General features: G+C 40.6%; 3 protein-coding genes across 7 annotated transcripts; 2 read left to right on the forward strand and 1 right to left on the reverse strand.

The window, feature by feature from the left end:
* The first annotated feature begins 1,890 nt into the window (after positions 1–1,890).
* On the forward strand, positions 1,891–4,462 carry LOC109202774 (uncharacterized). Its single transcript, XM_019360894.2, has 5 exons — positions 1,891–2,057; positions 2,770–2,982; positions 3,281–3,392; positions 3,615–4,108; positions 4,290–4,462. Exons 1-5 carry the CDS (start codon positions 1,957–1,959, stop codon positions 4,435–4,437), a joined length of 1,068 nt encoding a protein of 355 aa, XP_019216439.1. The 5' UTR covers positions 1,891–1,956; the 3' UTR covers positions 4,438–4,462.
* Positions 4,463–4,489: 27 nt separating this feature from the next.
* Positions 4,490–7,306, forward strand: LOC109202775 (G2/M phase-specific E3 ubiquitin-protein ligase). Of its 2 annotated transcripts, none has more exons than XM_019360895.2 (5): positions 4,490–4,599; positions 4,711–4,886; positions 5,251–5,423; positions 5,606–5,817; positions 6,111–7,306. In XM_019360895.2, the coding sequence occupies exons 1-5, from the start codon at positions 4,527–4,529 to the stop codon at positions 6,368–6,370; spliced, it is 894 nt and encodes a 297-aa protein (XP_019216440.1). In that variant the 5' UTR covers positions 4,490–4,526; the 3' UTR covers positions 6,371–7,306. The 2 variants fall into 2 exon arrangements, with proteins under 2 accessions (XP_019216440.1, XP_025764287.1); XM_025908502.1 differs by having other exon boundaries at positions 6,114–7,306.
* A 3,693-nt stretch (positions 7,307–10,999) lies between these two features.
* On the reverse strand, positions 11,000–27,091 carry LOC100695896 (uncharacterized). 4 transcript variants are annotated; one of them, XM_013265764.3, is made up of 4 exons: positions 26,844–27,054; positions 26,684–26,739; positions 11,149–12,013; positions 11,000–11,064 (listed from the first exon to the last, which is right to left on the reverse strand). In XM_013265764.3, the coding sequence occupies exons 1-3, from the start codon at positions 26,867–26,869 to the stop codon at positions 11,187–11,189; spliced, it is 909 nt and encodes a 302-aa protein (XP_013121218.1). In that variant the 5' UTR covers positions 26,870–27,054; the 3' UTR covers positions 11,000–11,064; positions 11,149–11,186. The 4 variants fall into 4 exon arrangements, with proteins under 4 accessions (XP_013121218.1, XP_003439572.1, XP_005449248.1 ...); XM_003439524.5 differs by lacking the exons at positions 26,684–26,739; positions 26,844–27,054 and adding exons at positions 14,176–14,231; positions 14,331–14,524; XM_005449191.4 differs by lacking the exons at positions 11,000–11,064; positions 11,149–12,013 and adding an exon at positions 18,950–20,897 and having other exon boundaries at positions 26,844–27,087.
* Between the last annotated feature and the right edge of the window lie 861 nt (positions 27,092–27,952).

A 27,952-nucleotide genomic window follows, 5' to 3' on the forward strand; every position in this document is an offset into this window, starting at 1 on the left:
CTGAAATTTTAGCTCTCACACACACTACTGAAACGCTCTCACACACACTACTGAAACGCTCTCACACACACACACTACTGAAACGCTCTCACACACACTACTGAAACGCTCTCTCACACACTACTGAAACGCTCTCACACACACTACTGAAACGCTCTCACACACACTACTGAAACGCTCTCTCACACACTACTGAAACGCTCTCTCACACACTACTGAAACGCTCTCACACACTACTGAAACGCTCTCACACACACTACTGAAATTTCAGCTCTCACACACACTACTGAAACGCTCTCACACACACTACTGAAACGCTCTCACACACACTACTGAAACGCTCTCACACACACTACTGAAACGCTCTCACACACACAACTGAAACGCTCTCACACACACTACTGAAATTTCAGCTCTCACACACACTACTGAAACGCTCTCACACACACTACTGAAATTTCAGCTCTCACACACACTACACCAGGGGTCTGCAACCTTTTACACCCAAAGAGCCATTTGGACCCGGTTTCCACGCAAAAGAAAACTCTGGGAGCCGCAAATACTTTTTGACATCTAAAATGAAGAGAACACTGTATATATTGTTTTTTATCTTTGTGCTGTGTGTGAACAACTAAGGTGTGCTGCTTATGAAATCCATGAAGTGCTACAGAGAAAATTAAATTATATTTTTGTAATCAACACATTTTGAACTCTTAAAGAAATATAACAAAAGGAAAGACACCAACCTGAACTAAAATGATCCATGTAGCAAACAAAAACTGTTGTCAGCCGCCACCCTTATATCGCCTTTGGGCTGTTGGAGCCTTGACCTGACTCTTAAAAAATAATTGGAAAAAAGCACTATGCTGCTGAAAAATGAAAAATAGATATTTGCAAAATTCTGCCTAAATATGTATTTTACCTGGTTAATGCGTGCGGCGGGGCGTGGTTTGCAGCGCCGCTGCAGGGGAGGCAGACGCACCTGAGCGACACCCGCAATCACGCCTCGCCGCCTTAAAGTCTGCGCTATCTGTGCTGTTGTGTTGTTGGTGGTGTATGTCGAGCTGTGAGCTGAAAAGCTACAGCCGGCTGTATGCGTACAGCAACCGTGTGTGAAAAGTGCTCAATAAAGAGATGCTGAAAAGCATGCTCATGGAAACATCGTCGGGTCTGCCGTGATTTGTTTACAATGGGACTTCTGCTCCTGAACCTCTGCGCACAGAGTCCGCAAATCGGGGCTATACGAAGTCAGTTTACGCAGGACTGTAAGCTGTCTGTCATCTGTCAGGCGTGAACGGTGTTTGTCTTTAACATAGTTCACGGTGGAGAACAGCTGCTGACATAATGTGGATCCGAAGATCCATAATTGGCCTACCTGGGGTTGAAAGTCTCGATAAATGCACGGCGTTTCTGCGGGAATACCGGCTTCCGCGAGTGTGACGCTTATTTTGAGCGATGAAAAAATAATAGAATATAATTTTATTTTTATATTTCAATATCACAATAATCTTCCAATTTAGAACTACGAGTTAAAAAGAACTAACATAAATAAAATACACTTCAGCTAAATACTTCTAATTTATTTGCCCAAACCACGCGGAGCCGCATGCGGCTCCAGAGCCACAGGTTGCCGACCCCTGCACTACTGAAACGCTCTCACACACACAACTGAAAACCAAGACATTTCAGTAGAACAGGAAGTTGTGTCCAGACCAGGAAAGTGAAGGAAAAACTGGTACACTTCAAACCACTACATAGATGTCTACTCAGCAACCTGCTAGTAGCCTAAGTGAAGCAGCCGCATTACTCAACAGTATATTAGCCTCAGCAGAGACCATCAGAACTCTGTTAAATGCGACAGTCGTGGGGAAGCAACCTGTTGCAAGTACCTGTGTGGACGGACTGGATAGTCACTTAACATCCCTCTTTCCCTCACGTCAGCGTAGCAGCTTGCCCATGCCAGTGACGTCTACAGTCAGGAGAGAATGTGCACCTGCACCACGTTATCAAACTCGGCAATGCTTCGGCAGCTGGACATCAGGCACCAGAAGAAAAAGGTAGTTACAAAGTTTAATGAGTTTGTATTCACTTGCCTGAAATAGGGCCATATGTAATAGTCTGATATTTAAGACTATACTGAGGGCCAGATTTACTAAATGGGGAAAAACAGCACAGCTCATAGGTGTAGTTAGCTTTACGGGCGCGCTATTTTCTAAACCACTGAGTTCATTTTGTATCAAGCCTTAGTAAATCGGTTTGCAGACTTGCTTTATCCCATCTACCATTCCATATTTTGTACATTAAGAAACGAACTCCCAGAACTGCATATGTCACAGGGTCAGTTGCAAAAAATTCCCGCAAAAGTTACCGTGTCTTGCACGCAATGTTGTCACTGTGTTGTATTTTAAAATACCAACAGTATTTTATTTCGTTCTTTTTTTTTTTACGCGCTGTCGCAAAGCGTTTGTAAGTCTGGCTCCTATGTACTGCAATACCTTAGTGTAACATATTCCTATAATGGCAAAGTTTCCAATATTTTAATGTAATTTATTTAATTAATATAAATTAATTAATTTAATTTAATAACAGACTGCCACTCACTATCACCCTACCAAGGCAGATACAGAATACAATACAATATATAAAATTAACCCTTATGTTTGCCTAACTACAACAATTTTGTGTTAGTGTTCTGCTGTCTGCATCTCAGTATTATTAGTTATCACTTGCTGTTGTTTATGGTATCTAATAGTTATATTTATATTTCAGAGCTATGGCACAGCAGCATGACCATTTCAACAAAGATGTTATACTACTTCCAACTCCATCATGGGGAGTAGTGTGCAAACAAGGTTCAAAATTATGGTTACACAAACATGGGCACATCCTCAATGCTTTTGAATTCCAGAAGACCTGGGACAACCAAACTGTCGTGAAACACATCAAGGAAAGCTTTGGTGAACGCATTCCAGAGGATGTCAGGTAAAATACTATTGTTTATTGTTACTGTGTGTATCCATGTAATGACTTGTACTTAAAGATAATATACCAAAGTAAAGAAGTTTAAATTATTATTCATCATTATTAAAACATATGGACTATACCAGTAGAATTTAAAAGTCATAACAGCATACACACAAACACACACACACACACACACACACACACACACACACACACACACACAAACACACAGAACAGTATATAATAAAATATTTAACTAATATTTAAAATATTTAACTAATTAGCAATTGCTGTTGTCCCTATTTATTTTTTGTAGCCTCGAGTTTCTAATGGCTTGTGGCAATAAGCTGGTGTCTCCAAAGCTCCAAGATGGTCAGGAGCTGAATGGGATGCTGATCCTAAAGGTTTTTAAAACCAAAGCCCTCTATGTAAGGCCATCAAGGACACTTTTATTAGTTCCTAAAAGAATGAAAAAGAATCACGATTTGGGAAAAAACATGTCAACAATTGGGCTTCTAGCAAAATAGAATATATTTATTTAAAATAAGTGTTTGGGAGCAATCAATATGGATATTTCTTATTTTAATCTTTTTAAGATAAGCTATAATTACTTGCTTTTGATATATGTTTTTGGTCTTTCTCTGTTGAAGAGTGAATCAGATGAAGACAAAGATCCTTCTTACATCAGCTCCAAATCAGCATTAAGCAGTTGTGCAACTGATAAGGACAGTGACGATGATTGTTTTGAAGTTGATAGTTCAAAAATCCAACAAGACATGAGCAGCCAAGTCACTACAAGGTTAAGAAGTCATGTTAAAGGTGATAACCCTGGCACTAGCAGTGATGAAGAAGATGATACTGGGACCAAGTGTATTAGAAGGAGTGTTGGTAAAAGGCGACGAGCAAAGCAAGGAAGTGATGGGAACAGCATTTGTGATGAAGGCTACATGGCAAGAAGTGATGACAAACCTAGCACAAGCAGTCACAGCAGAGATTTCAATGCAAGAAGTGAAGACATCCCAGCCATCAGTGTTAGTGATGAAGATTATTCTTCATATTTAACTCTCGTGGCATCACTTTCTGGCGATTCTTCAGATGATGAGGATTTAAATCAAGCTATAATTGCGAGCTTGGAGAATCAGATGTGAGTAACAAACATACAGAATTTGAGTTTGAGACATGATTATAGCTTTCCAGAATTGTCAAATCAATATAAAACTTTTAAGCTTTAAATCTCTATGATCAGTGTGACGCATATTCTCGAATTCTGTAACATGACTACGTGGCTGATATATTTTATTTTCTGTTTTATTTTCTTTTTTTAGTGCAGAAAAAGTCCCTGTTCAAGAGATACTGCTGGAACTATCAAGCAAAATTAGCACAAAACAGCAGTGCAAATTTAACATAAATCGCTCTGCTGTGTGGGAGGGAGCCTTGCGTGTTTTCAGAGGCTATCTTATGATCCCAACTTGATGATCTGTGTGAAATTCTCAGATGATATGGGGAAAAATGAGGAAGGGGTTGATTTAGGCTGGCCAAGGAGGGAATTCTTGAGACTATTGATGGACACCATTGCCAGGTCAGCCATGTTTGAGGGGAAAGAAAACTGCAAGAACTTGGCTCTTGACAGTACTGGTAATTACCTATTTTTCTAACATTAATAGTGGGAACTGTTTAACTGATATTTATTTTTACAGGCAACATTACTGACAATTTTGCTTTTCCTTTTGTTCTGCTGCTTTGCAGCTCTCAGAGGGGACTGGTACTACATCTCTGGCAGAGCCATTGCAGTGAGCTTGGTACATGGTGGTCCACCACCTAACTTTCTGTCACCAGCAGTATTTTCTCTTCTGGTTGGAAATTCAGCAAATCCAGCCCTGGAAGACAAAGCTGACCTGGAACTCTTCGAAAAAGTCAAAAAGGTCTCTATATGTTTATTTTATAAATCTTATAGTGAATTTGAAATAGTTTGTGTTCCAGTTTTCTTTTGCAGGGAATGTTTATCTGGATCAGTCTGGCCATTGCTGAATGCCAAGTTTTTATATGTTGCTGCTGTATTAAACTAAGACTCAGCAGATAAGGGTAGACAAAAGAGTATATTTTCTTATTTTTTTAAGCACATTGTAAACATATTTAAAAAAAATATGTGTAGTCATTTGACTTCCAATGTATGCTTGGGCATATTGTGATTGTGTAGACCACTAGTGGCTGGGTTCCTTCTAATAGGTTATAAGACTACTAAGTAACTTCCATAACAAGCCCTTCCTCTGCTCTTTCTGATGCTAGATATCTCAAAGTACAACCCTTGAGGACCTTGAGAAGTCAAAAGAACCTCTGCTTGATTGCTTGGCCAATGCAGGATGCCTGAGGCCTCTGCGTTCACTAAGAGACAGGGATCTGCTGGTACATGTCATTGTCATGTTTCAGGTCATCCACAGGGTTCAAGGTCCATTTCAAAGGTATTTGGGTATTCTGTGTTTTTCAGATTAATTAAAATGGTGATAAAAATCTTACCTATTAATCAAAATGGTCAGTTAATAACCTAGTATAATTGATTGTGCCAAATTGATAATATACAATTAACTTAGAAGCATGAAATTGCAGAATTATTGAATAAAATTTCTTTGTGCTGTTTATCCAGATTTTGTGAAGGTCTGAAAACTCTTGGGGTTCTCGACAAAATGAGAAGGCATCCAGACAGCTTTCGCCCTCTGTTCTGCTATACACATATGCTGACTGCTGACCAGGTGGATGATCTTTTCAACATTCATCTATCTCCAGAAGGAAGCAACAGAAGAGCTGCCGAGGAGATGGTTGTTACCTTCTGGAGAGACTATCTCCAAGATGCAGAAGGTAATTGTCACTTTAGTGCACAATAAATAGATGTAACGATTTATAGGTTAGCATTTCTGAAATCTTTATTTTAAATAACATACTCGTATAACAATAACACCACATTACCCTCTTGGTTGTAGTAACATTTTTACATAGTTCTTTGAGACTATTGAAAGATGAAAAGCATGCTCTATAGTCATTGCAATAACAGTCATTAAGATTCTTGCTTTAGATTAATACTCACTGACAATTTATGTTGTCAGTGAGTGAAATAACCTTATAACACTTTTTTCCTTCTCTGTTTTATGCAGAAGAAGAAGGACCTTCCAAATTACAGAAGATATTGGCCTTTGCAACTGGAGCAACTGCGGTGCCACCTATTGGCTTTTCTCCAGCACCCTCGATTGAGTTCATTCATAGAGGAGACGACGACTTCTCTTCTACACCAATTTTCCCTCTTGCCAACACGTGTGTTAACTGCATTAGGCTGCCACTACATGTTTCATACCAGCTGTTCAAGGAGAAGTTTGATTTTGCATTAGGTAACACTTACGGCTTTGGCAGGGTATGAACACAATATGCTGGAGGAGTTTGCGTGTTTCTCTTTTGTATTTGTCTCTCTACTGATTCAAAGTGAGTATTGAGTATTAACTTGTTAAGGTTTTAATATTTCCAAATTTACCTGCCTCGGTCAAATTGATGTTTTAAGACATCAGTTTGACAAGAAGTGATTGTTCTTCAGGATTAATACAGGTAGATACCAATTGTTTAACAGCACTTCAGAAGTTTATTTAGATTGTTGAGTTTGAATATACAAAATTTGTCTCACTTTACTCATTTCATGTGTATGTGCATCTGTTTTTGATTTGGTTGTCTTTGTGTCTGTTTATTCTTCTGCCTGTGTCAGTTTCTGTTTGACAACAGAGCTGTCATTTTATCATTTTAAAGAAAATGGTTTCAATATGTTAGTTTCGATCAGATATGTTTTCTGAAATGTTTTTTTTATATTTTTTTATTTTTTGCAAAATATTTAATTCAATGTAGAAGGTGTAAAAGTGAAGAAAACACATCTATTCCACGATTTCCATCATTTTCTAATGGATTCACGTGTTGAATTATGTTCATTGCAGTCTCATTTATGTTGATGTCAGTATCTGGAATTATGACCAAACCAAAGTTTTGTATTCCTTCCAAAAATAATGACAAGACACTTGAGGCTCTGTTATTGGATAAGCAACGTAAGTATATGATAGTTCGGCTGAAGCCATCAACACAGCCATGCAGGACCAAGCGCCATCTAATCAACTTGTGGTTGCCGTCAAAATGCCTGTTGAGAGATCAGAAAGCATTACTACAGTTCCTCGTTTGTTCATATTATTTAGTAGTGAATTCCTGACCCTGCACTTAAACAAAAACTAGAGGTACCATTTTGTACATTTACTTCAACAACACCACACCTCTCTCTCTCTCTCTCTCTCACACACACACACACACACACACACACACACACACACACACACACACACACGTGCTTACACACACACACACACACACACACACACACACACACAGTGGCATAAAATGTCTTTTTCCACACTACATTTACCTGGCACAATCGATGTTAGAGATTAAAATTGTGACGTGAAATAAAGGATTAAACAACACAGCAGTATATACATTATACGACATCTACATTGATGCACTATGAATCCCCCCAAATATTTAACATACTTAAAGCAGTCAAAGGAGTTTGCAAAGAAAAGCGTCTGGACTTCTTTAAGGCCATCTATGTCCACTGTGAGCGACCATCTTTGAACAGAGGCGGTGGTTTACGACACCAACTGTCTGCCATCTATAATCCAGTTTTGAGTTCCCTCCCCAGACGCCTTAACGCCCACTCACATCCTGGGCCATCTGACCTCAGGAATTCACATGACGAGGTGGGGCCAGGTTTGACAATGAGCTCACCCGAAACCCTGGCTGATTAGGTCCCACACCCGCTTTCACACCTTGGCTCATGTGATTAGAGGATCACCAGGGGGTCCTTTGTCCCTCCTTGGGGGGGATACTCCCACTGGGTTTAAATCTGGGACTCTCGGCCATTTGACCTTAGAACTGAAGAAGCTTCTCGGATGAGAGGTGAAACGTCTTCAAGCAACTCAAAGAAGTCCAGACGCTTTTCTTCACAAACTCCTTTGACTACGATGACCTGGATGACTGAGAATCTTCACAGACATACTTAAAGCAATTTCTGTTTTTTTTGGTTATTGCTTTTTTAAAAATTATTATTATTACCTTATGCTGATCATATAGATTAACTTCAGTAATGTTTTGAATGAAGGACCTTTAATTTTGATGTATTGTCTTTTAAACACAAGGCCTGAACATTTGTTTCAAACCAGTGAACTTACCATAAGTGGTTGGGGGCCTGAACGCTATAGATCCTTCGCCTTATCGCATGACGACGTCTAAATGCACGTCCAATAGGATCCACTTCCTGTAGACTTTGTCTGACCCTCCAACGTTGAACTCTTAAGGCACGAGATCTCAGACTCCCAAGAATATATACTTCCCCTGCATTTGGAGTGTTCTGTAGGATATCCGTCACAAGGCCATTCAGTTCTTGATTTGAAATATCCACATAGCTTAATGGCTTAACTCCCAAAGTTTGTCTGTGTCTGTACAGGGTTCTTCGACTTATTCCAAAGCATGATGCAATTCTCTGCCATGTCATACCAATGGAAACAAAGTGAGAAATCTGTTCAGCAGATATAGTGTATCGTGGCCGACAAGGATGACCACTCAAAGTGGTTGGGGGTAACAATCTGAGGGTCACATAAGCAGATCTCTGTCTAGCATCATATTCATGTAGCAAGCTGCAAAAGCATCTATGCAAGGATCCTAGTAGGTTGGTGGCAACCCTATTATTAGGATCATATCGAGATACAGCAGCAAGAAATTCTGATAGAGTTCGTGTATGATCATCTAGCTCTCTATAAAGCCGCTCTTGTCTGATATTGTCCGAATTTTCATTTTGGAGCGCCTCAATACATTGCAGAGCACATGTAAAAAATCTTTCAACATCTTCTTCATTGGTTCTCACCTCAAACAAAGAATGTATGTAAAAAAATGACAAGGATCCGATGTAATTTCATTGTAGATGAGGTACTGTCAGTCACAGTCTTTCCAGATTATACGGGCAGCTAGCATAGCCAGGATGTCCCGACTTGTTGCAATAGGCTGCTACCCTACAACAATGTTTGGATAGTCACTGGTGAAGGCAAAAGATTTTTCAATTATACCTCTAACAGACTGTTGTAGACATCACCGCGGTGTTAGCTGTGCATTAATGTGTCGTTTGTTTTTCCTCACCTTCCTGTGCAGCTAAAATACCTTCCTGTTCAATTGAAATCTTCTTGGTTTTCAGTAGTGTGTGTGAGAGAGTTTCAGTAATGTCCCTTACGGCACCTCATAGTTTTTCCCCGCTGTACACACCGATACAGAGGAGAGAGAGAGGATAGACTCACAAAGGATGTGAAAAATAGAGCTGCCAGGTAATAAAAAGGAAGACCTCAAAGAAGATTCATGGATGTAATGAAGGACAAGCAGAGGGTGGAGTGAAAGAGACGGATGCTGGGATAGGAGGAGATGGAGGCAGATGATCCACCCTGGCTGAAGAATAAGACACATTGGGATTTTACCCTGTGAGGTGTAAGTGAGGTGAAGTTCACACAGGCTCACCAAAGCTGGATGACAGAAAATTAATTTAACCCCCCCCCCCCAAAAAACCCCCAAACAACTTTACCCGATCTGATTTTTTGTGTGGTCGGTAGGGTGTGAAACCCCCCCACCATGGACACACCTGACCATTGTCACAGGAATACTTCGTTTGTTAAGCCACTTAAACCTGACCTACAAATCAGCCAAGCATAAAACAGGCACCGAGCACAACAGATGAACCACTGTTTTATCTACACAAAGACAAGTTTAAAAATAAAAGAAACTCCAATGACAGCACAGCTTGATAGGCATAAAATTCTATTTTTCACCAATAATGGAACTCCCTAAGAGCTGTTTGCTGACAATGTGGCATTTCTCATGGTAAGCAGTGGTGGTAAATCGTCAAATTTGTCCATCTCCAAGGGATGACTTCTAGTAAATGGATTGTTTCACCCATACACAAATGTGATCCTCAAGATCTTGCCAGTTCTAGGCCAATCAGGATTTTGCCCATTGTCTCTAACAGGGCTGAAACTGGTACCCGACCAGACTACCACTTACAGTTTTGTTTTAGATCCAATGCACTTCGGTTTTCGAGTCTGATTTGGAGGAAAATGCAAGGTTCTTGAATGATATGCTAGTAGTGGTGTGGCAGGTGTTAAAAGCTTGAGAGCCTGCAGCGTTTGATTTCACATCAGGCAGACTCCAACTGAACAGCCTCAATTTTAGGGGCTCGTCTAGAGGCAACATATTGGTGAATACTGTAATCATCTGAGGATTGCATATTTTCCTAAAAGGGATTTAGCCAAGGCCAGCCAATCAGAATACTGGGTGAAGCAGAAAGTCTTCTTTCAGCAACTGCCAAATGAAACACCTCAGTGCTCCACTGCATTTGATAAAGGCTCAGGAAGGGACAGGTCTTATTTACCCCTTAGAATCATCTTCCCAAAACCTGCTTGTCATCATTCACCAGGGAGAAAACTTTAGAGTCATCCTCTGCAGCCAAGAACCATCTTGGAGAACAGGTTTCAAGCTGTAAGTGAGAAACCAGCCGATACACTGCCAAAACCGACAGTTTGGGTGCGCTGAAGGTAAACTTGTCTTGGCAGGCAGCGATCCCAGATTGAGACTCCTCAGAGCAGAAATTCAACTGAAGTGTCATTCAATGGCAGATTGGAGTTTCTACCTAAAATGGAGTGGCTGTAAATTTGTACAAAAGCAGCTTCTGAAAGACGGGACACTTGATTCAGTGTCAAGCCTGCAATAATTGTAAAATGGCCTCAGTTACAGCTCTAGAGGCAGTTTAAAATGCACATCACCCATAAATTTAATGAGCTGCAGAGTCAGTGGCTTTCTAACATTTGGGCATAGACTTGTTGCTTCTTGCTTACAAGCACATGAATCTTGATTAGCTCTTGAAAGATTAACCTCAAGCCAAGTGTTCAGCTATTCTTTCAACCTGACAGAAGACAAGAGAAACTGCAGGAGAGCTTTCACACTTTATTTCAGATAAATACAGGAGATCATCCTTGTTGCACTGTAAAGCTGTAAAGGAGGAAACACTTGTGAGGAACAGGTTTGAACCATCATGAAATGCCACGTTTTAATACCCGAAAACTAATGACCCACCTGTGCCCTGCGAGTTTGGCTTGTCTCTTCCATCCATGTCAGTCTGAAGCTGACCGATGGAAATTTGGCCAAGGGTCAGAAGATGGATGCTTTACATGACCCCAGTGAGGTCCACGGTAATGCCACCAGTAGTCATTCCACGTAGGCTTCATCTGGGAGTTGTAGTATCCACTGTAAGGGTCGACATATCTTTGAGGATGGCGCAGCCATGATGGGTGTTCTGGTCCATCTGGCTCTGGAAATGCAAACTCCCGCCCAGGGCGGCCTTCATCACGATGCTCGCGATCATGCTCACGATGATGCTCGTCGGGGTATGGCCTTGGACGAACTGGCACATGAACCGGCCCTCTTTGATGACCCAAATAGTCTTCCTCAGGCCTGTGTTGATGTCCACCGTGATGTTTGGGGCCACCTGGGTGGCGTGGAGAACCACGTGAAAAGGGAACAGATAAGCTGAACTGGTAGCCCAGCTTGGAAGCATCATGGCCATGCTGTCTGCGGGGATTATTAAAACTGTTGTCAATAATAAGGCCACTCGGTCCGTACCGAGGAGGATTAGCACCATCACGAGAATGAGCAAAAGGGATCCTCAGGGCTAAGTCAAAGCTCCTGGGCTTGGCCACAAGGTGGTTTCTGTGTGCTCGAGGCTGGAGCGGAGATGTTTCCATGGATCGGTGGGTGGGAATATTAGAGCGTGGCTGATACGATCTCGAGGATTCGACTTGGACCCGATCACGCACATTAGGGTAGATCTTTGGATCTGTTGGCCTCAGAGCCCTCATGTACTGGAAAGGACGAGGGTTTCCATACACATCGTGTTCCCCTCTTCCACCCTGCCATACTCTAGGCTGCACAGGACTTGTGGCTGAGAGAGAGAGAACATGGGTAAGAATGCAGATTATAATCAGGTTGAAAAAGCATCTACAGTTTGACAGTATACTGATGCAGATTTATCTTAACCTATAATTACTCATTTAGAAATCTTTCTGGGGAACATGTTGAGGTCCAGAAACTTCTCTTCTACTTGTTGAGCTACAGTCTGCTTTTAAAGTCACTTTAAAAGGACAAAGTATCGGAATTTCAGGAGCGGGACCATGCCTCCAAACATGCGCCTTCTGGTTCTTATCCATATACGTTCCCACAGTTCTACAAGCTGTTCATTCTCATTTACCCGCCCCACCCTCCCCTTTTCAATTCTTTATCTTCTTCAGTTCCATTTAGTACACGGGGATCTGCCAGGCCCGGGAGCCACCGCCGGTCCCCTTCAAGGCCTTCCCCAAACCGCAGCTCTATTCATGTCCAAGCTATTCACCTTTATCTACTAAAAACACTGTCAAACCTAAAATGAGGACGCAGGCCCAGCAAGTGAAATTTGATTCTAGAATCAGTCATTTCAGTTTCTTTGCAAAAGTATTTACATAAACTGACATTTTCCTGTCAGTGGCTTCATTGTGTTTAAAACTTTACAAAGAGTTAGTTTTCAGTGCCATAAAGAGGATTTGGCTGTTTCCATCTGTTCATTAGTTGCAGTTTGGACTAGCGCAATTCTCTCCATTTTGGTTTGGACCGGTCCTCAATTTACCATCTTCAGGTGGTCCAAAATTCAGCTGTTTGTCTGCTGACTGGTATGAAATGGAAGGAGCATAGCCCCAGTGCTAGCCTTCCTACACTGGCTTCCTTAAAGGATCCAGCTTCTATTCAGGCTCCTGAAAGTATGAGGTCCAGTTAAAAACCAGTGTTAATCATTCCACGGTCTAACTTAAATTTCGTTGTGACAGAGCCTTCTGTGGCAGGCCCCTGCCTCTAAATCAGGGGTGGACAACTCCAGAGCTCGAGGGCTGGTGTCCTGCAGGTTTTAGGTGTGTCCTTGATCCATCACAGCTGATTCAAATGGTTAAATGACCTCAACATGTCTTGTAGTTCTCCAGAGGCCTGGTAATGAACTAATCATCTGATTCAGGTGTGTTGACCCAGGTTGAGATCTAAAACCTGCAGGACACCGGCCCTCGAGGCCTGGAGTTCAACACCCCTGCCTCTAAATACTGGATCTGCACAAACACTGGAACATCTTAAATCTTTACTAAAGACATTTTTAATGGACTGGCTTTCAGCGCACGCTGACCCAAACATCAGTTTTAATAGCCTAGGTCACCGTTACTTCAGATGTTTTTGTATTATTGTAGCATTCTTTTATATTTTTATTGCATTATCATCATGCATTTTACACATTTTAGTTTGTAAAGCACTTTGTGCAGCATGAGCTGTTGCAAATGTGCTATATACAAAAACACCAAAAACCTTCACACCGGTCAGCTCCAACTGGAGTTTTAGATGTTGTCAAGCCAGTTTAGGTAAAGAAAACCTGGCTTCCCCCCCCCAAAAAAGTGCTTCTTGTTCATGAACAGAACGAACTTTTTGGTTTGGTCTTGAATACCTCGTATTACCACTGGATCTAATCACCATTTCCAGTTTAACGTTGCTCTAGCATCAGACAGCTCTTTGTGTGCAGCAGAAAGATTCAATTCTTTAGAGTCTTCTGGTGACATCTCTCAGTGTCTGATACATTTTATCCATTTAAATACTCTAATCAAACCAAATTTAACATTTGGACATGGCAGAACTTTAAACCATTGGCTGTTTGGTCCTTAAAAAGGTAGGCTGCAGACCCATTAAGTGTCACACAGTGGCATTAACAGTCAGCTTTCAAAGACTTCTAATGTATTAATTATGTGCTCTAGAACATTAGCTGTTCCCAAGGCTGTTTTTTCACCTGTATATCATGTACCCACTGAAGACCTTCATACTTTCTCCAGGAATCTTGAGTCTAAGGAATGATTATGTGTTTTCTAAAGAGATGCTCCAGGCTCTGGGTGCAGGCATGACTTTGCTGGACTCTTCAGGTAAGGCAGTAAGTTGTTATAGTTTCATAAAATCACTGTCGAGCAGGTTGTTTCACCACAGGCCAAAAATGTTATTTGCTACAGGCTTTGGAAAAATTCATAACAACAAAATGCAAGTCAGGCTCACCTCCTGGAAAGGCTGAGGAGTAGTCCACATCATTCAAAACATAAAGTAGTAAAAACCTGTCAAGCAGCACAAATACAGTCAAGATAAAACCAGACCAAAGGTCCACATTTGAGTACAGGAAGTGCAGATCATGAAAGCACATTTAAACGTTGTACCTTGCAATTAGGAACCACGCAGCCATGACTGCTGCAGCTGCACTCACTGTGTCCTCACAAACCCTCCAGCTGGACTGTGCATGCAGACGTGCCCTGTCAACTGTGGCTCCAGAGCACTCACACTTCCACAAGTCCACACACAGCAGCTACTCCAACCAAACACCAGTGTGCATCTGAGTCAAGTGTTCAGGACATGCTGCTGTCTTTATAGGTCCTTCCTACTGCAGGTGTTTCCAATCAGGTTGCGGTTGTGGGCAAAAGACCTGCAACTGACAAATAAAGGCTATCTCATCATCATCTCATCATTAATGAGAAGTTGAACTGAGGTACCCAACAGGTCAACCCCTCTCCCCCATACAAGTGTGAGGGAGAGAGAAGAAATTAGCGGCTTTATTTAGCAACCTGGGAAATTTGTTTAGGACAGCAACACAGAATTACAAAATATTTTATTTCAATATCTTCCGGTTACAGGATTGAAGGAGAGAACATAGTTATTTTTTCCTGCTATTCTCCCATCCACGCTCCAGTAGGTGGCAGTAATGTGGCTGTAAGTTGGTTTACTAGCTGCCATTAAGTTCTAAAGAAGAAGAGCCTTCACTGCTATGGACTTCATTATTTCTTATCCCAGTACAGTGCTGCCTTATAGCAGAGCATTATTTTTTATTAATCCTTTATTTATCCAGGTAAAAAAAAATCTAATTAAGATTAAAAATCTCATTTCAAACAGAGACCTGGCATCGTGGCAGGAAAAGAGTTTATTTATATTATATTTATTTTTCTTTATAGCATTTTCAAAAATGTTACCCCACGAGTTCAGCTGGTACGAATCTTTGACACTGAATCTCCCACATGTTCTCATCCACTCAGTGCCGCTTGATGTGGTGAAGCTTGAATTTTAAGCAAAATCAAAGTTTCTGATGGAATCGTAAGCATCAGCTGGAGTGGTGATGATCAGTTCCGATGGCTGCAGCACCAAACAGCACTGAATTCATCACATATATTATGAGGAAAAAATGCAAAATAAAAAATCTCCAGGCAGGTTTGAACAGGTTGAGCCACATTTCTATCAGGGAAGCTAGTGGTGGCTAAGCAAGGCAAACAAACTATAAACCAGCAAAAAAAAGAAGAAGAAAAAATGACATAAACATCAAAAAAATCACAAAGAAAGAACAATACAGTATCCACATCTGAACCAAAGAGTAAAACAGTGAAATGTGGATTATTAAATATTAGGTCTCTCTCCTCCAAGTCTCTGTTAGTACATGACTTAATAATTGATCAACAAATCGATTTACTCTGCCTTACAGAAACCTGGTTGCAGCAGGATGATTATGTTAGTTTAAATGAATCAACACCCCCGAGTCATTCTAACTACCAGAAACCTCGAAGCACAGGCCGAGGGGGCGGTGTGGCAGCAATTTTTCACACCAGCCTATTAATCAACCAAAGACCAAGACAGACTTTTAATTCATTTGAAAGCCTGATGCTTAGCCTCGTCCACCCCAGCTGTAAAACTCAGAAACCAGTCTTACTTGTTATCATCTATCGTCCACCTGGGCCTTACACAGAGTTTCTCTCTGATTTCTCAGACTTTTTATCTGATTTAGTGCTCAGCTCAGATAAAATAATTATTGTGGGTGATTTTAACATCCATGTAGATGCTAAAAATGACAGCCTCAACATGGAGTTTAATCTCTTATTAGATTTAACTGGTTTCTCTCAAATTTTGCCTCATCACTACGTATGACTCTGGATACTGTAGCTCCTCAAATCAGAAGTACCTGACTCCGTGGTATAATTCTCAAACACGTAGCCTAAAGCAGATAACTCGTAAGCTGGAGAGGAAATGGCGTGTCACAAATTTAGAAGATCATCATTTAGCCTGGAGAAATAGTTTGCTGCTTTATAAGAAAGCCCTCCGCAAAGCCAGAACATCTTACTATTCGTCACTGATTGAAGAAAATAAGAACAACCCCAGGTTTCTCTTCAGCACTGTAGCCAGGCTGACAAAAAGTCAGAGCTCTACTGAGCCAACCATCCCTTTAACGTTAACTAGTAATGACTTCATGAACTTCTTCACAAATAAAATTTTAACCAGTAGAGAAAAAATTACCCATAATCATCTCACAGATGTAATATTAAGTAACATTTAGAGTCTTTTTCTCTAATTGATATTTCTGAGTTAGCTAATTATAGGCCAATCTCCAACCTTCCTTTCATATCAAACATCCTTGAAAGAGTAGTTGTCAAACAGCTAACAGATCATCTGCAGAGGAATGGCTTATTTGAAGAGTTTCAGTCAGGTTTCAGAGCTCATCACAGCACAGAAACAGCTTTAGTGAAGGTTACAAATGATCTTCTTATGGCCTCTGACAGTGGACTCATCTCTGTGCTTGTCCTGCTAGACCTCAGTGCTGCGTTCGATACTGTTGACCATAATATCCTATTAGAGCGATTAGAGCATGCTGTAGGTATTACAGGTACTGCACTGCAGTGGTTTGTATCATATCTATCTAATAGACTCCAATTTGTACATGTAAATGGAGAATCCTCTTCCCACACTGAGGTCAATTATGGTGTTCCACAGGGTTCAGTGCTAGGACCAATTCTGTTTACATTATACATGCTTCCCTTAGGCAGCATCATTAGAAGACATAGCATAAATTTTCACTGCTATGCTGATGACACGCAGCTCTATCTGTCCATGAAGCCAGGTAACACACACCAATTAGTGAAACTGCAGGAATGTCTTAAAGACATAAAGACCTGGATGGCCGCTAACTTTCTGCTTCTTCATTCAGATCAAACTGAGGTTATTGTACTCGGCGCTGAAAATCTTAGAAATATGGTATCTAAGCAGATTCTTACTCTGGATGGCATTACCTTGGCCTCCAGTAACACTGTGAGGAACCTTGGAGTCATTTTTGACCAGGACATGTCCTTCAACGCACATATTAAACAAATATGTAAGACTGCTTTCTTCCATTTGCGCAACATCTCTAAAGTTAGAAATATCCTGTCTCAGAGTGATGCTGAAAAACTAGTTCATGCATTTATTACTTCCAGGCTGGACTACTGTAATTCTTTATTATCAGGATGTCCTAAAAACTCGCTGAAAAGCCTTCAGTTAATCCAAAATGCTGCAGCAAGAGTCCTGACAGGGACTAGAAAGAGAGAGCAGATTTCTCCTGTATTGGCTTCCCTTCAAATCCAGACTTGAATTCAAAATCCTGCTCCTCACATACAAGGTCTTAAATAATCAGGCCCCATCTTATCTTAATGACCTTGTAGTACCATATTACCCTATTAGAGCACTTCGCTCTCACACTGCAGGCCTACTTGTTGTTCCTAGAGTATTTAAAAGTAGAATGGGAGGCAGAGCCTTCAGTTTTCAGGCCCCTCTTCTGTGGAACCAGCTTCCAGTTTGGATTCAGGAGACAGACACTATCTCTACTTTTAAGATTAGGCTTCAAACTTTCCTTTTTGCTAAAGCATATAGTTAGGGCTGGACCAGGTGACCCTGAATCCTCCCTTAGTTATGCTGCAATAGGTGTAGACTGCTGGGAGAGTCCCATGATGCACTGGGTGTTTCTTCTTCACTCATGTGTTAATAGACCTCTCTGCTGAATCATACTTGTTATTAATAATCTCCACAGCCTGTCTTTATCCTGTCTTCCTTCTCTCAACCCAACCGGTGTCATCAGATGGCCCCGCCCCTCCCTGAGCCTGGTTCTGCCAGAGGTTTCTTCCTGTTAAAAGGGAGTTTTTCCTTCCCACTGTCACAAAAGTGTTTGCTCACAGGGGGTCATATGATTGTTGGGTTTTTCTCTGTATGTATTCTTGTAGGGTCTTTAACTTACAATATAAAGCACCTTCAGGTGACTGTTGTGGTTTGGCGTTGTACAAATAAAATGGAATTTAATTGAATTAAAAAGTCTCTTTATGTTTATTCTAACTGTAAATGTGCATTTTTTGCCTTAGCCTGCTGGTGTAGAATTAGCTTTGGTATTGCAGATGCTCAGTATGAGAAGGTACAAATTAGGTATGAATTAAAAGTTGACTTTAATTTAAGTGGCTAAATTATCACTTCTAGTCAGTAAACACACACACACACACACACACACACACACAAAAGTTGAACTAGGGATGCACCTTTCTGTTATAATACAGGATAGCATAGCAAGTAAATGTACCACTTCACATCTATTAGATATTCCATCCATCCACTTCTAAACTTCTTACCAGTTATAAATTTAAGTAACCGTGAGGGGATTGGAAATGTGGACCCATTCCAGCTGTAATAAGGCAAGACCACTCACTCTGGCATCCACACCTGAAACCAATATAGAATCACTATTTAAACACAAACAGCATGCCCTGATGGAAGATCAAATCCTGCATTTCTTAATACAGAGGACGCAACCTTTCTGGCAAAGCAACCTGCTGGTGGTCAAATATATTTGTAGAAGGCAATTACAGAAGTCCTATAAAATGTTAAACATTTCTAAAACCGCTAATGGACATTTCAGAAATTATAAGTGAATGCCAAGTCATTTCTACCCTAAAGGGACCAGAGATGTATCAGTCAAAAGTATAAAAATATAAATGATGACATCAGATGCAAGAAGGAAATTGTATATTTATTTACATGGTGAGTTACAGTCTTGGCAGAAATGGGCACAGATTGAACAGAGTTGACACTGAGTTAAAGAAGCCTGTGTAAAGAAGCCTGTTGCAGAGTTGGTGCCAAGTTTAAGGCAGGCCATTCTGATCCATCCAGGGCTGAACTTGATTGCAGTTTAAGATAACCCAACTCATGAGTCTGTTGCTGTGTTGCTGCTGAGTTTAAGGCAGGCCATTCTGATCCAGCTATTGCTGAACTGGATTGTGGTTTAAGACCATCTCCCTCAAAGGTTTGTTGCCGTGGTGGTGCCAAATTGAAGGCAGGCCATTCTGATCCATCCAGGGCTGAACTGTATTGTGGTTTAACACGACCTGGCTCAAAAGTTTGTTGCGGAGTTGGTGCCAAGTTTAAGGCAGGCCATTCTGATCCACCAAGGGCTGAACTTGATTGAGGCTTAAGATAACCTGACTCGTGAGTCTGTTGCTGAATTGGTGCCCAGTTGAAGGCAGGCCATTCTGATCCATCCAGGGCTGAACTGTATTGTGGCTTAACGCGACTTGGCTCAAAGGTTTGTTGCAGAGTTGGTGGCAAATTGAAGGCAGGCCATTCTGATCCAGCTATTGCTGAACTGGATTGTGGTTTAACACGACCTGGCTCAAAAGTTTGTTGTGGAGTTGGTGCCAAGTTTAAGGCAGGCCATTCTGATCCACCAAGGGTTGAACTTGATTGAGGCTTAAGATAACCTGACTCATGAGTCTGTTGCTGAATTGGTGCCAAGTTTAGGACAGGATATTCTGATCCACCAAGGGTTAAACTTGACTGTGGTTTAAGACCATCTCCCTCAAAGGTTTGTTGCCGTGGTGGTGCCAAATTGAAGGCAGGCCATTCTGATGTGCCAAGGGTTGAACTTGATTGCGGTTTAATACCATCAGCCTCAAAGGTTTGTGGCTGGGTTGGTGCTGAGTTTAAAGCAGGCCAATCTGATCCTCCCGGGCCTGAAATTGATTGTGGTTTAAGATAACCTGGTTCATATGTCTGGTGCTGTGTTGCTGCCGAGTTAAAGAAAGGCCATTCTGATCCAGTTATTGCAGAACTTGATTGGGGTTTAACACGACTTGGCTCTAAAGTCTCTTGTGGTGGTGTTTCAAAGTTGAAGAAAGGCCTTTCAGTTTCATGCAGGGTGGAAGTTTGTGGTTTAACGTGACCTGGTCCATAAGTCTGCTCCTGTGTTTGAAAATTTAGAAAAGGTCTTGCCGATCCAAGAAGAGTTGAACTTGATTGTGTTTCGATGGAATATGGTTGATAAGTCTGCTCCTGTGCATCTAAGTAACTACTACCAGCAGAGTTTAAGAAGGGTTGCCTTGATTGTGGCATTTCCGGCTTTATGTTACCGTAATTGACAAACTCAGTGTTCTCTGGATTTTCTTGATTTACTGAATGGTCAACATAGCTGGTCATTGGGATATTGGGAGATTGAGAAACAGATGATAAGGGAATGGATAAATCGATTTGAAAGCCTGGTTTGGAGACAGGAGCAGTATAATTTCCACCATCATGTCCTTCACTGGCCAAATCCCCCCCTTCATTTCTGACCAAAAGATCAAAATAAGGAATGCTCAGACTAAATTCATAGCTTTTGGGTTTGGGTGATAGATATTTCTTCTGTGATGGAGGCTGGGGTAGAACAGTCTTCTTTGGCCATTTGGTGGCAACATTAGATCGTGGCTGGAAGGGGTTTGCAGGCTTGAGGTTTAAGGCTTTTTGGTACACACTGGGATGGTTTTGTTTACAGATATGGATAGGGGCTGCCATAAAACCTCCCTGCTTTTCCGATGTTTTGTCCTGGGCACTGATGTAGTAGAAAGGATGACAGTTCTCATAGTTATAGACTTCTTCCTCCTCTCCTTCACTTTGCCACACTCTCGGTTGCACAAAACTCCTGCCTATGAAAGAAAACAGATGAAGGTTAATATACAGTTTCATTGTAATTTGTAATTTCGGCAAGATTAGATGGCAAGATGGCTGACCAAGATGGCACCAGCATGTCTCCTTGTTGAATGTCTGCTTTGAATTTGTTGGCTATTTTTTGGGGGGTCCTCTGCTATTACCAGAAGTCGTCTGCACCACACCAAGGCCTGCGCTGCTAGCAGAAACCAACTGAGCCTCACCAGGGCCTGTGCTGCTAGCAAAATCTCATCTGCATTACATCGGGGCCTGTGCTGTTGATTGAAGCCCTCTACACCACGTTGGCGCATGTATTGCTAGCAGAAGCCATCTGCTAGCAAGCCACCAGAACCTGAGCTTCTGGCTGGCACCTTACTTGCCATCCTAGGTCTGTGCAGCCTGATGACATATATTATTCAGCATCAACAATCCTGTGTTTGGGTTAATGGCTTTTTTAAATAACTTTACTTTGCTTATTGGCTGTGGGGGACTTTGGGACACTCAATTTTTCTAAGTCAAGCACATTTAACAGTGTGCTCACTTTGCGAGACATGGTCCCCAGATCTACATGCATCAATGCTGCTGTACATCCTGTACAATGTATTTGGACAATACATTAATTCTTCATTTAATGTACACCTACATTACCTCATCTTCAAAACCTTCTTGTTTTGTATGATTACAAAGTTAGTTATGAAAAATTCTGCTTAGTTTCAACATTTCACAAGTCAAACTCAAAGTCTCAAAGCAGAGACTTCTGATTGTCTTAATACTGCTCTTATCTGGTGATGTTTGACCTAGCCCAGGCCCTGAGCTGCAATGTAGTCAGACACCATCTGAATTTAAATCCTCACCTGGGCTGAAGATTGTTCATTTTAATGTGCGCAGTTTGTTACCCAAGATGGATATGATCAAGATTTGGGTTCAATCAACAGATTGAGATATTGTTCTAATTTCTGAAACTTGGTTGTCTAAATATATATATATCTGATGAACATATTAGCATGGCTGTATACAACATCTATCGTACCGATGGGCTTAAGAAAGGTGGTGGTGTTGCTGCTTATGTTAAGTCAAAATTTGATGCTACAATAGTCCTATCAGAATCCATTTGCAAACAAATTGACTTTTTGGCTCTGAATGTGAATATTGCAAAGGGTCTTTGCATAACAGTTGCGTGGTGCCATCGACCTCCTGCCTCTACAGAAGCTCTGCGTTCTTTAAACCTTTTGCTGTCTAGACTAAATTATGGTGAGCTTGTTTTAGCTGGTGACTAACCGGGATTGGCTCAAAACCGTTTCAGATGATTTTAAATCTTTCTGTGATTCTATCAGTCTTACCCAGCTGGTTAATGTACCTACTCGGCCAAATTTCAAAAGCCCCGAAAAGTCTACCTTGATTGACTTGATTTTGACAAATGGTCCTCAAAAATTTTCATCCTTGGTGTCTTTTGTAACGACTTAAGTGACCATTGTGTTGTTGTTATTAGAAACACGAAGGTGCCCAAGTCACAACACCGTATTATTTTTAAAAGGACTCTTAAACATTTTAATGAACAAGCATTTTTATGGGGCGCCGTTTGTAAAGCGAAACATTCTGAAATTAACAGCAACATTTTTCCACACTTAGCTCAAAACCTTACATAAACATGTTTGAGTAATTTTTTTTACAACATTTTAGTAAAAATATTTGTAACTTTCTATATTTAAAAACACAATTTTAAATGTTAAGTCTAAATATTATATCTAAATGTTAAATCTAAATTTTACAGGGAACTAAATATTTAGCCAACATGCAAATTTATTGTACGGATCAACGGAAATACCAAAATAAAAGCTTTATGAAAACCTCCGGCACTAAAGTGTGCCGGTAGTGGTCAGGTTGTGTCTGCTCTCCCTGATATTCACTTCTCACCGCCATAAGCGGCTTCACTTCTTGCCTACCAGCATGTCCGATGCGACGATTGTGAAGTGGAGACTGCAGCTGCTGAGGATGAACTACTGCTGAACCTTTGGATGGCCGACAAAACGGATCTTTTAATTATTTCAGCTAAATCGCTGGACGTGCTGGTAGTTAAGAAGTGAAGCCACTTATGGCAGTGAGAAGTGAATACCAGGGGAGAGCAGACAACCTGACCACTACCGGCACACTTTAGTGCCGGAAGTTTTCGTAAAGCTTTTATTTTGGCATTTCCGGTGACCCGTACAATAAATTTGCATGTTAGCTAAATATTTAGTTTCCTGTAACATTTAGATTTAACATTTAGATTTAGAGTTAAATATAATATTTAGATCTAACATTTAAGATGCAGTATAATATTTACATTTAACATTTAGATTTAACATTTAAAATTGTGTTTTAAATATAAAAAGTTACAAAAACACGTTTTTCTTTTAGTCATTTTTTACAACATTTAGTAAAATATTTGTAAGGTTTTGAGCTAAATGTGGAAAAATGTTGCCGTTAATTTCAGCATGTTTCACTTTACAAACGGCGCCCCATACATTTTATCATCTATGATTGGAAGAAAATAGGATTGATCCCTGATGCAGTCTTAGCATGGACATTCTTTAGGGATGGGTTTATGCAAATTGTGAATAAACATGCTCCATTAAGGACATGTAGGATAAAAGGTAGTGAAAACCCCTGGTTCTCCCCAGAGCTGGCAGATATCATTCATGAGCGTAACCTGGCTTGGGCCAAAGCTAGGAAAAAAGGCTCTCCTACTGATTGGCTTCTTTTCAGACAACTAAGAAACAAATGTACTTCCTCTGTTAAGAAAGCTAAATCAGACAGCTATTTGTCTGTCACCTCTGAGAACCTAAATAATCCACAGAAGTTCTGGAAAATCATTAAGTTTCTTTCAGTGACTAAAAGCTCCCATGCTCTACCCACCTATGTTTTTAAGGATTCTGTTCCTGTTTATGACAGGAAGGAGATTATGAATTGCTTTAACAAGCACTTTATATCTTCTGGCTCTTTGTTTGACTCTCCTAATCCCGTCTCATGTACACTGGTCAGCCATTTAACTTTGTTCATTTCTCTGTGCAGGAGGTCTGTAAAGCTCTTAAAGTGTTAGATCATAGAAAATCTCCAGGGCCAGACTTACTAGATCCTTACTTCTTGAAACTGGCAGCTGAATTTGTGGCAGAGCCTCTCACAACACTTTTCAACCTCACACTGGATACGAATAAAATTCCCTCAGTATGGAAATCTATCAATATCTAATCTGTGCTGTGCCATAGTTCTTGTGTGTGAGCAGTTAAATGAGTTTCTACACACCAATGCCATTTTATCTGAATATCAATCAGGCTTTAGGGGGAAAAAAAAAAAATGAAAAAACATATCACAGTAATATCACAGCTGCAATGAGAGTGGCAAATGATATTGCTGTTGCACTTGATAAGCAACACTGTGCATCTCTTTTATCGATTTGTCAAAAGCATTCGACACTGTTGATCATTGTATTTTAAAACTTAGACTCCTCCAGTCAGGACTCTGAGAGAACAGTGGCGTGGTTCTCAAACTACCTCAGTAATGTGTGTCAGTGCATTAAATCTGATGGTCTATGTTCTGAATTTGTTACAGTGCACAACAGAGTGCCACAGGGCTCTGTATGAGGCCCCTTCTATTTATCATTTACATAAACAATCTTGGCCTAAATGTGCCAGACGCAAACTTGCACTTCTATGCTGATGACAGTTATTTATAGCTGGGGTTCAACTCTTGTCCAAGCCGTTGCCTCCTTGCAGAAAGCCTTTTTTGCTGTCCAGGAGTCATTACTTCAGCTTAAACTTGTCCTCAACGCAGACAAAACAGAGCTCATGTTGTTTTCTAAATCAAGGAAATGGGCCCAAACAATGCCATCAGTAACCACTCTTGCAGGTAATAAAATAGAGTTGGTTCACACGTATAAATATCTGGGAATCTTGATTGATGACTTGCTCACCTTCAAACCACATGTAGAGAATCTCTTGAATCATCTGAAGTTAAAACAGATTTTATTTTCAAAATAAGTTGTATTTTTCTTTTAATACAAAGAAGCGGCTTGTTGCTGCAACATTTTTGCCTGGAGATATTCTATATATGAATGCTTCTGCTCAATGTCTTCGAATGGTTGATACTGTGTATCGTGCTTCTGTGAGGTTCATCACTAACCGTAAATTTCAGACTCACCACTGTGAGTTATACTCTCAGGTAGGACGGCCTGCTTTGGCAAGTCAGAGGAACTCTCATCTATACAGTTTTATATACACAAGGCAATACTGGGTTGCTGCCTTCTTATGCATGTTCCCTGCTTGCAGTGAAACATGCTGGTCGGTTTTCTCTTCGTCCGCATGGTTACTTGTTGCTTTCTGTTCCATTTGGCCGAACTGAATTTGGTAAAAGAGCTTTTGTCCATTTAGGCCCCTCTGCTTGGAACAAACTGCAGAGCGACTGGAAAACGACTGAATTCATTTCATTAAGTGCTTTTAAATCTAAACTAAGAATCCCTGAGGCCAAGTCCATAACATGCAACTGTTTCAATTAGACTGATTGTCATTTTAACTGAATTTTTATTTGAAATTTATTGAATTTGATCTTTATTTTATTTTTTTCATTTATTTTTGCATGTGTGTTGTTGCTGCCTGTGTTTAATTGAGTAATTTCTCCAACTGTGAGACACTTGCTGCCGCCCATCTTGGCCAGGTCTCCCTTGAAAAAGAGGTTTTTAATCTCAGTGGGATCTTCCTGGTTAAATAAAGGTTAGAAAGAAGAAGAAAGTAAAATTTAGACATTAAAAATACATTTTCAACATATCTCTAGAATCTCAACAACAATCTAATAAATTTGAACTAATTGACTTCATAATTGGTGATCAGCAGCACAGAAACAGTTTCCAAATGCACCTAGGTGCCGTTACCGTTTTTTCAAATGAGGTTTCTCTGGGAGGAACAAGAACAAAGCAGAGATGAGCCATCATAAAGAATAAACCTGCCTGGCAGTTGGCTTAAAGAAGGCTCTTGTCTAGTTCCCTGTGAAACAATTTAAGCAGCATAACATGAAACACAGGACAACTCATATTTAATAGTGTGGAGCGTTTAGACCCTGTATTCAAATACTCCATAGCAGTAAAATACTGCAGATATACTCTGAACACTGTCCCGCTTTAAGACCATATACATTTGAAAAATTAATAACATACATTTCTTACTATTTATTAGATTCAGATTGTAAAAATTACATTTCAGGACTGAAGAGTGCCACCTCGAGTCCCCTTTATAGACACTCCCCTGCATCTGCAAATTGTTAGGACTCTTTAGCGATTTGTGCAGGGTTGAAAAAAAAAAAAAAAAAAAAAAACAAAGAAAAAAGATTTAGGCCAGATTTCTTTTGGAGATTTCTTCCATAGACACCCTGCCCATGTTCATCGCTATACATGTTAAAGCACACTTTAATAATCTCAGTTTGGTTGACAGCTGCTAGAAAATTCTAGATTTTTAGAGCCCTCTTGTGCCTGTAAGTCTGCAGATGAAGCCAATGTGAATGAAGCAGTGAACAGTTTGCTTGAATTGTCAGTGCTGTGTATCAGATCGTAGGCCTAGTGTTTGGTGTTAGATTAATTAGGGGAGCTGTTAATTTGTTGCTAATGGTTCAGTTCTTAACATCACACGTGTGTGGCAGGGTTAAATTTGCAGGACTCTTCAGTTATAGTAACACAGGTATTTTAACAAAGGCCTATTCTCTTATTTACAAGAAGAGTTTTAGCCCCATTTCCAAACAGCAGGAGGTGAGTCAGGCTTACCTCTTGGAAAAGCTGAGGAGTAGTTCACCTCACTCAACAAACAGACCAGCAATAATCTGTTAAACAGTTACAAATACACAGTCAAGGTAGACCCAGACAAACAAAGGCTCAAGAAAATGAACCTAATAAAACCTATTTGGTTTCATATTTAATGTGTTACCTTGTAATTAGGAAGCCAGCAGCCATGACCGCTGCAGCTGCACTCGCTGTGTCCTCACAGCTACGAGCGCTGAGCGGGACTGTGCATGCACAGCTGCCCTGTCAGCCGTGGATCCAGAAGGCCCAACTTCCAGCTCCTCCAACCAAACACCCACGAGCCTCAAAGTCGAGCGTCCAAGCCACGTGTCTGTCTGTGTGTGTCTTTTCTAACTTCCTAATAAAAAGTTGGGCTGAAGCAAACTCTGCCTCACACAGGTGCGATCACTTGATGTGATTGGCCTGGCTGAGATAATAGAATTATTGAATCTATTCCCCAGAGGGGATGTGGACAATAAGAACACATTTGATTCCAACTTCTGACCTGGTTGTCTAAGTACAGAGCTGTATTATAGTGGGGTTTTCTTTCTTTTAGAATTTTACACACTTCATACACATTTTTTTATATTAAAGACCTTATATTGACATCAGGAGCCACAATAAAAAAGATGATCCCGTATTAAAAATAAATGTAGCCTCTGTGATGTCCCCCGTCCCGTCTTGAACCCTTAACTTCAATATTTCTCACGACCAGCTCTTGGTGTTTTGAAACTGAACATGATCAATGAGGGTGTTGGATCTGGCTGACTATGGTCAAGAAACCTGAAGGGTTGGTTTCTCATTAACCTTTAAATAAAGGGATTATCTATATGAGATTTATATAGAAAAAAATGCAAGACATGCTTTACACTGAAGTAACAAAGTACAAATAAAGGGAGGAACAGTTTTTCAGTGTCAGGTAATTTCAAATGCAGCGTTTCTATCAGCTCAGCAAACACAGTGACACAGCGTGTTGCAGCTAAAGGTCCAGCTGCTGTATTTCACAGGGAGAGAAAAGAAAGGGAGCGAACTTCACTCACAGATGCAGAAAAATAAGTAAGACGGGACAGGAGAGGAAGAAGAGACGTTATCATTAACCTCTGCTCAGTGGGACTTGATAAACTGGAAATTTAAAGCCTCGTGGTTTTAAATGAGATACTGATCTGTACATGTGACATTATGTTTTCTCATGCTGTGAAACGTGCGGAAAAACAAACTGTCAGTGTAGAGGATGGAATAGTACAACTCGTAAAA

This window comes from Oreochromis niloticus, linkage group LG7 (genome assembly GCF_001858045.2).
Source record: "Oreochromis niloticus isolate F11D_XX linkage group LG7, O_niloticus_UMD_NMBU, whole genome shotgun sequence".
In the NCBI taxonomy this organism is placed as follows: Eukaryota; Metazoa; Chordata; class Actinopteri; order Cichliformes; family Cichlidae; genus Oreochromis; species Oreochromis niloticus.

What these genes read in the sequence shown, in the direction of transcription:
- LOC109202775 (XM_019360895.2), top strand. Translation starts at nt 4,527, where the DNA reads ATGGACACCATTGCCAGGTCAGCCATGTTTGAGGGGAAAGAAAACTGC. An exon ending in GTTCAAGGTCCATTTCAAAG is followed by an intron (nt 5,424 to 5,605) that starts GTATTTGGGTAT and finishes CTGTTTATCCAG; the next exon opens with ATTTTGTGAAGGTCTGAAAA. An exon ending in CTATCTCCAAGATGCAGAAG is followed by an intron (nt 5,818 to 6,110) that starts GTAATTGTCACT and finishes TGTTTTATGCAG; the next exon opens with AAGAAGAAGGACCTTCCAAA.
- LOC109202774 (XM_019360894.2), top strand. Translation starts at nt 1,957, where the DNA reads ATGCCAGTGACGTCTACAGTCAGGAGAGAATGTGCACCTGCACCACGT. An exon ending in TCAGGCACCAGAAGAAAAAG is followed by an intron (nt 2,058 to 2,769) that starts GTAGTTACAAAG and finishes TTTATATTTCAG; the next exon opens with AGCTATGGCACAGCAGCATG. An exon ending in TTAAAACCAAAGCCCTCTAT is followed by an intron (nt 3,393 to 3,614) that starts GTAAGGCCATCA and finishes TCTCTGTTGAAG; the next exon opens with AGTGAATCAGATGAAGACAA.
- LOC100695896 (XM_005449191.4), bottom strand. Translation starts at nt 26,869, where the DNA reads ATGGCTGCTGGCTTCCTAATTACAAG. An exon ending in GCTGGCTTCCTAATTACAAG is followed by an intron (nt 26,740 to 26,843) that starts GTAACACATTAA and finishes ACTGTTTAACAG; the next exon opens with ATTATTGCTGGTCTGTTTGT. An exon ending in CTCCTCAGCTTTTCCAAGAG is followed by an intron (nt 20,898 to 26,683) that starts GTAAGCCTGACT and finishes TTTCTTTCATAG; the next exon opens with GCAGGAGTTTTGTGCAACCG.